At 40.1% G+C, this 11968-nt stretch overlaps 1 protein-coding gene across 1 annotated transcript in view; it reads left to right on the top strand.

Moving 5' to 3' along the window:
• Window positions 1-11968, top strand: part of ADAMTS12 (ADAM metallopeptidase with thrombospondin type 1 motif, 12) — a 175443-nt gene that overhangs the window by 153752 nt on the left and 9723 nt on the right. The window contains exons 19-20 of the mRNA XM_009318458.1: window positions 2180-3328; window positions 9470-9622. Coding sequence (XP_009316733.1) covers window positions 2180-3328; window positions 9470-9622 — 1302 coding nt within the window. The remainder of the gene's footprint in view (window positions 1-2179; window positions 3329-9469; window positions 9623-11968) is intronic.

Here is an 11968-nt window from a genome sequence, read left to right as displayed (position 1 = left end):
AAAAGGAGGCTGAGGGGCGACCTCATTGCTCTCTACAGCTTCCTGAGGAGGGGACATGGAGAGGGAGGTGCTGAGCTCTTCCCCCTGGTATCCAGTGACAGGATGCATGGGAATGGTTCAAAGCTGCGCCAGGGGAGGTTTAGACTGGACATTCAGAAGCATTTCTTTACTGAGAGGGTGGTCAAACACTGTAACAGGTTTCCTAGAGAGGTGGTCGATGCCCCAAGGCTGTCAGTGCTTAAAATGCATTTGGTCAGTGCCCTTAATAATGTGCTTTAACTTGGTCAGCCCTTAATTGGTCAGGCAGTTGGACTAGATGATAATTGTAGGTCCCTTCCAACTGAAAATATTCTATTCTGTTCTATTTCCTTTTTGAAAACTTCTCTCCCTTCTTTCTCCTTTTTTTTTACCAAACTCACTATTGTGTTTGAGAGCAGATTCAGATAATAAACTGATAGAATTTAGTGACAGTATTAATTGTTTATGCTGCTCACAAACCATCATCACTGAATGTTGATTGTTTTTGTGAATTGAGTAGCCACCATGTTTTAACTGCCTGTGAAAAAATAGACTGGGATTACATGGCTAGCAGTACGATTATATAGAAATGGCATGCTGTTACAGAATACAGCCAGTGCTCATGTGTTGTTGGATTATATTTGCAAGTTACTGACAAATTAAATTTCTACACCTGTCAAAATTGGGGAGGGAGTGTAGGCCAGACTATTTCTCCTGCACAAATGACAGGATTGTCAGGGGACTTGTCCATTCTGAAATCTCTTTTTAGTACATGGCTGTAATCTAAAACAGATTTTCAAAGCTAATTCTGAGAGACAGCCACTATTCCAAAAAGTTAACGAGTTTTGATGTTCCTTTTAACTCACAAAAATGCTACTCTAAATCATCCAAGTGGCAAAGTCTGAGAAAATAAGTGTGTTGTATTTCTGTGTAAGCAACAACATAGTGTTAGTAGTTGCTATCTTCCTCAGTAAGCAAAATCCTTTACTGAGTAACTTCAGAGGCTAAATTGCAGCTGATGTAAACTTGCATAGCTCTGAGTACTTTATATGTGCTATACAGCTGGAAGTGCAAGGAGGACAGACAGAATAGCTAATGAACTTACCTACTCTGAGGTTACTCTGCTTTCCTCCCTGCTTCTGTTGCTGCAGAGCTGATGGTATTTCACAGGTGTTAACAACAGAAAGAGCCCCAGTAACACAAGGTCACTGATGTTTCTACTGCCCCATGACCTAGACTAGTTCTAAAAAGGGTTAGATATTCCAGTGGTTTTAAAGTGCTGGTAATAGGAGTGTTCATCACTTCATGGTGAGCACCTGGTTTAAGCCAGCTGAATTAGGTCAGGCTCCCTCGTAGCCTAGGAAGACTTCTTCCAGTAGGTTTTATGTAATATCTCCATTCATACCCAACCAGTCATCCAGCCTTAGTACCTCAAACCAGAGAAGTGTGTTGAAACTTCAGAAAGTCCTCAGTGGAGGGACAGCTGCTGAAGGCATGGCTGTGCCTGTGGGCCTGAGGATGAAAAACATCACAGAAAAACTGGGTCTCCTTAGCTTCCAGCACCCTTTATACACAACAGTGCTTCCATTTAAATAGAAGCCAGATAGGTTAATTATTTTCAGTAGTCTGTGATTTAGGAGAGACATGCTAGCAGCCCTGGCAACATGTGGTGGTTGCACTAAGACTGAATGAAAAATCCATTTCATAAAGTCAACAAGGATCTGTGAGCTGCATGGATGATCACAGCGGGTTTGTGGCACTGTGAGTAGCCAGCACTGAGCCAGTCAGATATGGTTTTGATGACAGGTTTTTAGTCTGTTTTTTATAACCCTGGTGGAAAAGGTATTGGCTAAATGACTTTTGTGATTCACTGAAGAAATCAAATTCTAGCATACTACTTTCATATTTTGTCTTTATCGTGTAGTCTTTTTTTCACTGCTGTTTCCCCAAGGTGACATTTACTGTTCTAAAAACTTGGAAAGAGCTCCATGATAGCAGAACATCACTACAATGAAGGGCTTGTTCCTCAGGAAAAGCTTTGTTATTGATCATTTGTAATGATGCTTCTTTATTATAAACAGGTGCTATCTGATACTTATTTTTATTGATATGTGCAGCAGAATGAAGAGGGGAGATATATTAATTCTGTTTTTTTTTGCAGTGCACAGTTACTTGTGGTGGTGGAATAAGGACTCGTAATGTCACTTGTGCCAAAAATAATGATGAGCCATGTGATACTTCCAAGAGACCAAACTCTAAGGCCCTGTGTGGTCTCCAACAATGTCCTTCTGCTGGAAGATTTCTGATACCCCCCCTGGCACCCAGAAGAGGAAAGATCATAATCAGAAAAACAAGTACTAATCCAGAATGGAGTCCTCCTCGCAGAATACCCATACCAAACCCGAGGTCCCATACAACAACAAAAACACCTAAGCCTGAAAGTGTAACTCCCTGTTTGCCTACATCCTCTGGTTTGGGTACTGTCTCAGAAAAAGAAGGAACAGCCAACAAAACATTACAAAATATTTTTTCTGGACCAAGTGATGTTTACAATTATCCGGTTGTTTCTACTGAAAATAGTTCACACCAAAATACTACTTCATGGCCTTTTCATAATAACTTAAGTACTGAAATTATAAGACATGCTGAAAATATTTCTGAAAGGGAGGCAGTTTCTACTGTAGAAAGTGAGGTGCTAAGAAGTGAGGACACTCCTGTCTCCTCTTTTACCAGTAGTCCAGAAATAACTTCCAGCTATGATTACTTAACCGAAGAATCTGACGACATTGATGGGTCAGTTGGAGGCAGTGAGAAACCAACCGATCTCCTTTACAGCACAGAACTCAATCCTGAAATCAGAACCAGGAGCACAACCCTAGATACTGGCTCTCCTGTTCTTCAAAATGAGAGCATGACTTCTCAGCCCACCCCTGTATCTCATCACCGAGAACCTTCTATGCTCCTTCCTGTTAGCACAACAGCACAAGGACTGGCATTTCCAACAACAGCAAACTATACCAGTCTGCAAGTTGATGTGCCTGTTGTAGAAGTAACTACCCAAGAAACATCCGTTACAGTAATGCCCACAGTGTTTGGTCATGTACCGAGAGACCAGGCTGACAACAGAAGAGAAATGAAACTACTCGACACCATAACCTCCAGCACACAATCATCAGCTCCCGAGCATGTTCTCAGGAACAAAAGTGCAACATCTGAGGGGGTTTTGACAAATGTCACACCAAACAGCCACCTAATAACACCCAACAATTTGCCTGGTGATACCTACTGGATAGTAGGCAACTGGAGTGAGGTAAGTTACTTTTAACTCGTAAGGAGTGGAGAGTGCGAACAGCTGCCTGAACCACTGTTGAGGAAATAAAGCTTCTTAGTTTGTTGCAATTATCTGAAATGAGTATCATACATTCGGATGAAATACTTGTTACACAAAAAAATCGGTAGCTTGGAGTATCTAATGCTTACATAGAATGTGTCTGTATTTATGGATTCTGCAAAACTATGCATAACTCTTCCAGGGACATGACATTCAGGTTTGACTATTATCAGAAATACCTCAAGAGTTTTGTTTTAGGGCACAGCAAAAAACTAAGCTATTAGATGAATCCTGGAGACACCAAATGACTATGCTTGTATTTCCAAATAAATACATAACACAAGTTAGCTGTAGATGTGCTATTATGTTCTAACCTTCACTTGCATATCATTTCTCTCTAAATTATGTGTGTTTTCTAACTTAGCATGTGACCAGGGTCATGTAGGTAAGCTAGCTTTATTACTGAATAAAGCGCATTAATAACATGGATACTTAAAATTATTTTTAGTTGGCTATTAACATAACAGGTTTTTGTGGTGCCTTTCTATCTCATCCCATTATCGGTGTTTGTATCCACCATTAAGCAAATATGTCCGAACTCAGAGCAGCATTCTGCCTGGTAAAACCAGTTTGAGTCTACAAAGCAAAGATAAGAATATTAGTCCAAAGTTAAACTGGTATATCCGGGGTTCATAATTTGTCCAGCACATGTCCATGGGGAGACATTGTAACATGGAGTTCTGCACCTTTTTTTGAAGTTTAAGTGATCATATATTGGAACTGGGTTGTAGCAGTGGTAAAGTAAAAGCATTTTGTCTGGTTGGCATAGAAGTTAGAATCATCAGTGGTTGTGGTTGTACAGTATCTTTGGATACAGCAGCTGATAATAGTGTTATACTATGTCTTGTTTGAATATAGAAATGAACAGTTATTTTATCTTCATTAATGGCTGTGCCAAAATGAACTTTTTAATTTCTAATGGTAATGACATTCAATCAAAACAGGTGTTAACATCTTGTAATACTCACTTTCAAAAGCTCTTTCTGTTTGAGTAAATTAAACAAGTACAGGGAGTTTGAAAACTCTTTTGAGGTGTAAAGCATCTCGAAGATACTTGGTCTTAAAGATGGCAAGATGACTTGTCCCAGTTTTCCCTGATCTCTGGTCATTACTCAATGTTTATAATACTTGGGTAATTTCTTCTGTGCAGGAGTAATATAGATTGCAGTTTTCTATGGCCTCAGAAAAGTGCTTACTATTCTTTGTATATTGCTATTGACTTTCTTTTACCAATACCTAGCACCAGGCTTTTTGACAGTTAGGTTTCTGTGCTGTTAGATTGCTGTGGCCTGAGATAGTAATTTCTGTGGGGTCAGGGCTGGTGAGGGGGCAACCACCTAATTCTAGCAACTATAATAAGACAATATAGAATTAACTTCTATTTAAAATCCTTCCCACTGTAAAATTCTATTTTTATGTAAACAGAGTTCTTTTTATGCTAATGGATTTTATATTCTTCAAATCATGATACCTAAAGTGAGAGACTTTGGTATCTGAACAAGTTACCTCATTTTTCTGATGGACTTTTTTAACCAAGCCAATCAGTACAGCCAAAGGTCCAGATCTGGAAAACTACTTGCGCTGATCTGCCTCTGTGTCTCAGTATTGATGGAGAAGGACATCAAAGGTCTGTTTCTCTGTACCTGTCTGCTCTCGGGTCTGCCTGGAATAATGCAAATTAATGGAAATGCAGAAAAGCAGGGTAAAAAGGACAGCAAGGGATGACTTAGTGTATCCCACGGCAGTGGAGGCACAGCTAGGCCACCAAGATCCTGTTGGTGCCCTCTGTCTGGATGCAGCCAGTGAGTAACACCTCTGCTCTGTCACCACCACATCAGCAGTTGTTCAGGACATGCACTCCTGATGGCAATCTGAAGTTTCATCTTGTGCCTTCCCGTGGCCAGGTAAGAATGCCTTTAGCTTCCCATGTTCAAGTGGGACAAGTGAAGCATTTCCTTCTGCACATGCCCAAAGACCTTCATTTAGATCTGCTTGGGTGAAAGAGCCTGAAAGAAAAGTCCAGGCAAAGGTTGTGCTTCCAAGCCCAGCACATCCTGAACAGAAGTCTATAGTACAGAAATGCTACAGTCTGTCCTTGTCATTCATTACCTGCATTAGAAATATTTTCCTTATACATAACCAAGATTTTCTGCACTGAAAATGAAAATTATATTTTTTATATGCGACCATGGAAGATAATTGTCTTTTTAATAACTGTTTTTGGGTTTGTTTTCTAAACAAAACAATCTGGTTCTTTTCAGATTTTCCTTGTGTTTTCTAAATATCTGGTGACTTTGTTGTTTTCCTGCGGACTTGCTCGGTTTCATCATATATTCCTTCATCAGCGATGTTCATTATGGCCCCAGCTGACATCTGGCAAATAAAATGGAATAATTACTATCATTGACCCTCTTTGTGAATGTTGAGATGAGATTTGTCTTGTTTTGTAACCGTCCCACTTTGATTTATTCAATTTGTAGTCCATTGTAAACCCCAGATCCCTTAATACAGTATTTCTAGATCAGCAGATGTTCTCAGTTTTGTTTGGGGTGTGTATGTATGTGTGTGCATGCGTGTGTGTGTGTATATATATGGATAAAAATTTTCCTTAAATGTAGGATTTTGCATATGTTTTTGAATTTCAGGTTACTGTTTTCTTACAATTTTTCAACTTGGTGAGATGTTTTTCAATTCAGATTGTGTCCTCCAACATTCCTGCCAACTCTCCCAACTTGGCGTCATGTGCAAATGTTATAAGTGCATGCTGCCTTTCATCATTCAGTTAGTTAATGAAAACACTGAAGAGAGCTTGGCTACAGACAGAGCCCTGCAGGACCATATTTGAAATGTCTTTTCGTTTTGACACTGAATCACTGAAGACTACTTTATTACAGTTTTTTAGTTAGCTGTGCACCAATCTTGTAATTATCTCACCTAGACCATATTTCCATCGTTTGCTTGAAGAATGCTCTATGAGATGATGTCAAAGTGCATCACATCAGCTGGCTCTCTAGTTTCATTAAGCCAGATACACCTGTCAGAGAAGGGTCATAGAATCATAGAATGGTTTGGGTTGGAAGGGACCTCTAAAGGTCATCTAGTCCAAACACCCTGCAATGAGCAGGGCCACCTTCAAGTAGATCAGGTTGCTCAGAAACCTGACATTAGATTGACTTCAATAATTTGTTCTAGATAGGTCCATGTGGGCTGTTTTATTGCTTTATCATCTTTGTTAGTATTTACCATTTTGATCTTGATTTTTTAATAATTTGCTTTTGTATCTTCTTGTGAAGTAAAGTTAGGTGAAGTGTTCTATTAGTCCACAGATCTGCCTTTTTCTTTTCCTAAAGATAACTTGAAAGATGTTCCTCTCTAATCGTCTGGGACTTTCCCAATGTATTTTAAAAAATAATTTTCAACAGTTCAAAGATTATTCAAGAACACCTGAATGAATATTGAGGTAAGGTTTCACAGAACTGATGAAATCCGTTTAAGGATACTTAATGCATCTAACTTACTTTACTATTCTTTAGTGTTTTAGTAATCCTTTGCTATTCTCATTCAAGCTATTGTTTCTTGTTAAAATTAACTTTATGTGAAGCCTGGCACATTTAACTTTTTTTTTTCCAAGTTTGAAGAAGAAAAGGTGGTGAAAAAGAGAATTTGTGGAATCTCTGTCTTTGGATATATTCTGAAACCATCTGGATGTGGTCCTGGGCAACTGGCTCTAGGTGGCCCTGCTTGAGCAGGGGGGTTGGACAAGATGACATCCAGAGGTCCTTTCCAACCTCAACCATTCTGTGATTCTGTAAATAAGTCAGCTATTATCTTTCTCATAAAATAAAAGTTGTGTATTTCCTCCCCACACCTTGATTCTAACATTCACAGAACCTTTTGTTATTGTTCATTACTTTTAATTCATTTTTAGTCTACAATTGCCTGACTTTATTTTTGCTCTTTTTATTTACCTGGCCTTAGTAAAACTTTGTGCCCGTTTTTAGATGACATCTCTCCAAGGCATTGATATTTCAAGACTGTTGCATCTACCTAGTTGAATCTCTTGCTCTACTCTCTATCTTTCTCTTTTACTGACTGCCAATATTCTGACATTTCTTTGCTCCTTAGGATGCGTCTATACTAGTAAATAAATATTGCCCAAGAATAGTGATAGTCACTGAAATGGATTGGTGTGACATGTCCCGTAACACTGTTGACACTTACCTCCCAAGGGAGCGCACTGATTAGAGTAGGGCAAAACAGTGCCCGCTGACACTGGTGTCTCACTGACACTGGTGTCTCTGTCTGTAACTTTTAACTTCTTTCCCACTACTTCCCAGGTCATTCTGGGCTGTCGCTTTTCCCTTTCTAAGAGCTTTCTGGGTACCAAAGATACCCTTTACCACCAGTTCTGCTCATTCTGCACCTCTGTTATTGGTCATGAAAAGTCACCTTCACTTCCTCCCTCTGTAATAGACATCTACTGTGACAAGAGGAAGTCTTGGTTCCTGAATGACAAAAGGGAAAAGCAATAAGTCTTCCTGAACTTCAGAGCAATTGGTCTCGTTTATGTAACATGAAACAATAGTCAAGAAAGCTAAAGCTTTCTCCCAGTACTATTTACAGCATCATGCCTTTCTCTCTTGGCTCTGTACCTGCAAACAACAATTTTTGAAAGAATCCTGCTGTGTTTCACCTCCCTCAGACAAGAACATAAAGCCTTATAAGTATGATCTGCCCAGCATCATCCCTGGAGCTATCTTTGGCCTTCTCATGAATCATCCTTCAATCTCATGAAGCATCCCTTCAATAAAGTCTTGGTGTTGTCAGACTGTTATAGCCGGGCTGGGGGGAGCCATCAGTCAGCCACCAAGACAAGGACAGTCCATCCTCTTGAACAGACAAGTTGTCTTGGACAGATATGTGACTATGCAAAACTGAACAGTGGTATGCAGCCCCATTTAACAGGATCTTTGTGGCCTCTTGGACAGATGTCCCACGGATCTCAGAAGCTAGAGATGGCATGCTGCAGAGGCCTGGCAGATTCACATTCTTTATAATGTGCAATTTTTCAAAAATTCTTTGTTGTGACCATTAACCATTTTTCCATTTCTCTGATTGAATCTGGTAACAGCTCCATGTCTTCAATGGTTTTTTTTTTCCCCTATCTTAGCTTCAGCTTAGCTTTCCTTATCTTTCCAAAGACACTTACTCAGCTTTCCCTGTTTAACTCTCCCACTTCCGCGTAGGGAGTTCAAACCACACAATAGCAGTTGCTCTCTTCATCATTTTGCTGACTTAATCCAAGATTATTTATGCTGTTTCTCATGCCAGCTACAAGCTGCTTGGCGTGTGTTGGATTTGACTCTATGCATGTAGTTCACTGTCCCTCCCTTTTTAAGGGAGAAAAAGGTAAATGGGTATCTCCAGCCACTTTTCACCTCTTCCTGCTTCAGAATACAATGATATGATTTTTTTGGTGAAGAGTGTGCACCCTTGGGATCTGGACTGGCATGATCAGTTCTCTTACCTCAGACACTAAAATCCTCCCAAATGCTGGGAACACTTAGCCACTCTTGGAATTCAGAATTTCAAAAATCCTTTTCCTGCACAGTTTTCCCAAGTCTCTCACATATTTTATTTTGGATTTTCAGCATCTTGCACTCAGTTTGCTGAATATCTCATCAGCGCTATTAGGGATAGAGAGGGAACAGTGCTGAAGATTGGATGCAATGACATTTTGCCTTGGATCCCTGAAGATCACAGAAGGAAACAGTGGAACAGCTGGTACAGATTCAGAATGTCTCAGTAAGCCGGAGTCTGCCAAAGAAGAGCAGTGCATAGTATAAATCAGAATTGCTATTTTCTTAACAAAGCAACAAAAGACCCCCTTCAGAACCTTAAGTAAGACTTAGGTGAACTTGAAATCTTCTTTTGAGTATCTCAGATAAACTAGGTCATCTAAAATAGCTCTAGATATTTATATTTAGGTTCCTGGATTGTTTCCAGAATGACTTACTAACGTTGAGTTTGCCCCTGGGCTTTCCTCTCACCCTTGTGCAGTGCTCTACCACCTGTGGAATGGGGGCTTTCTGGAGACACGTGGAGTGCAGCAGCAGGAACACATCTCACTGTCAGCACATGAAAAAGCCTGATCCTGCAAGAAAATGTTATCTCCGCCCATGTGCTAGCTGGAAAACAGGAAATTGGAGCAAGGTAACTTCATTCAGAGCTGTGTGTGAACAGCAAGCTTGCTAACTTCAAACAGTAGGGAGTTCTAAATACTTCATTTTTAAAATAATTATTTACTCAATGAATGCATACATGATTCCCAGTCGACCATTCAGCACTAATTTACTAATTTCCTGACTAAGTTATTTATGGAAACGCATCTGCCATGAGTTCTGTTCTTCCTCGGGGGGGGGGGAATCCTCATACTCATTAACTTTTGCATCTAGAGCTAAAGCAGGGCTCACCGTGCATTTTCTGTGGAGATCCTAGGGCAAAGCTGTACATATTTGCATGTGGTATCTTTTTGATCTCTGCCTCCAGAGGCATATCCTAATTTTAAGAAGCAAGTGGGAATCTGGGAAAGGGAGTTGGCATGTTCCTATTCACCCTTACCACCGTGTATTACCTTATGTGACGTGGTCTGTTCTCCATTCATGTAACCTCTAAGTTTTACATTATAAAAACTAAAGAAAAATGTACCGGGGAGAACGCCTGCTATGGCTACAGTCTTATTTGATACTAGTTATGTATACAGGCCTAGCCAAAAGACAGGAGAGTGTCCAAGGTGATAAGTGGAACCCAAGGAATTGCGTTTGAGTTCTTTTTTGGTATTGTAAGAAGTGTGATGAACACCTGGAAGGACTTTAGTGAATTCTTGAAGCTTCTTACGTTTTGTCTTCACACTGTCTAAAATTGGGGCTTCAAACGGTGGGTTATTTTTCAAGACTCAAAAGAGAAAAACTACAAAATTCTATTTGAAATAATGTTGACTTAATAAAGAAAAAGATAGATCTCTCAAACTTTCTCAATACATATCATTTTTGCGGACAATGTTGTTGCCATTGAACTAGAGGGCAGATTCATACAAAGAACAGGTTATAGTTACAAAACCTGTGTTATATTATTGAGCTCTTTGACATAGAATTGATTTGTACGTGACATACATGACTCTTTAGAAAGTCCAGGAAAGGCTAAGGCATTACATAATCACATTTAAGCCTTCGAAATTAATTTTAAATCATAGATAGACATTCTGCAGTCCCAGTTGCAGTAGGGCATATTTCACCTTCACTTTTTCTTCATAAATGTTATTGCTCTTGCAACAAGTGGATGATAGTTATATCACAGAAAGTAGCTAGAGATCAGTTTAATGATAAAATGTTATAGGAAACAAATGTTTTAAAGTGTCAGTCTAATTATGAGGCCAATTGGAGAGAAAATGCTTTTCCTAGCAGATTTCTGTTGTGTTAGCCACCCTTATTTTCCAGCAATTGAACTATACAAACCTAATTACAATTTCATATATAAAAATGGCTATTTCTTGTTTGCTTTTGCAAGTGGCAATTGTTTTTCTCATTACTTGTTTCAAACATTTTAATGTCACCTTATCACAGCAAGATGGCTATATTCCGCTGCTAGTGTAGTAAGCTTTCTCTGTTCCTTTTCTCTTACCTAATTTTTCCCCTCCTCAAAAAGAAAGATGCTTCAGACTAGACCTTACAGTCTAAATTTAATACCAAATATGATTTGCACATATTTTGGGGCTCCGTGTACTCAGTTTCTTGCACAGTCACTTCTGTCCATTGTTTCTATCCAGAGGGACGGAAGCTTCTGTGAACAAGAGCATGGACTCCCCTTCCACCCATCCTTCAGCTCCCTGGGGAAGCATTATATTCAGTTTCCTTGTTCAACTCAAGAATGCTTATTTATGCAAAGGAGAACAGCATCAGTTGTTATATTGCATCATGGCGGTAAAGATGAAAGCTGAGGTTATTCAGTGGTGTCGGTAGAATTGGCTTTAATCCTGGATGGAAGCAAAATAATTAAATGTGTATTTGTCCTTATCCCCAAGTAGCAAATTCAGTTCTTCCTCAGCAGCAGGAGAGGTCTGGGGCTTTGGTTAGGTGGGGACGCAACCTGGTCCTGCTGCATGAGGCCTTGGAGCAAACTCTGGGGAGAAATATGAGACTGGAAGGGCTCGCTTGGCTCGCCAGTAGTGCTCTAAGCTGAGAAGCGATTTCACAGGCAGTGAGTGAGGCTCAGGGTCTCTCTCTCTTCTTTCCCATTCTCATGCCCGGGCTGCTCTTGGGGTATGGATCTTCCTGGTGCCACGAAGAAGCGAGGAAGGTGAAGGTGGGAACTGCTGCTGTGTGATGAGTCCACCATCTCCCAGTGGTATCCGCAGCAGCTCAAGTCTAGGGGCTAAGATGAGGAGCAGTTTTGCCAGTCTAAGCAATCTGCTGCCATGGACACTGACCTCTCCCATGGCTGAATGAGAAATCAACTTGTGCAGCTGTGCCTCTTTCCTCCCTTCCTCCCCCAGAAACAACT

This window comes from Pygoscelis adeliae, unplaced genomic scaffold (assembly GCF_000699105.1).
Source record: "Pygoscelis adeliae isolate BGI_AS28 unplaced genomic scaffold, ASM69910v1 Scaffold272, whole genome shotgun sequence".
Classification (NCBI taxonomy): domain Eukaryota; kingdom Metazoa; phylum Chordata; class Aves; order Sphenisciformes; family Spheniscidae; genus Pygoscelis; species Pygoscelis adeliae.
Note: the sequence above shows the minus strand (reverse complement) of the source record. Positions and strands in the feature narration are given on the sequence as shown.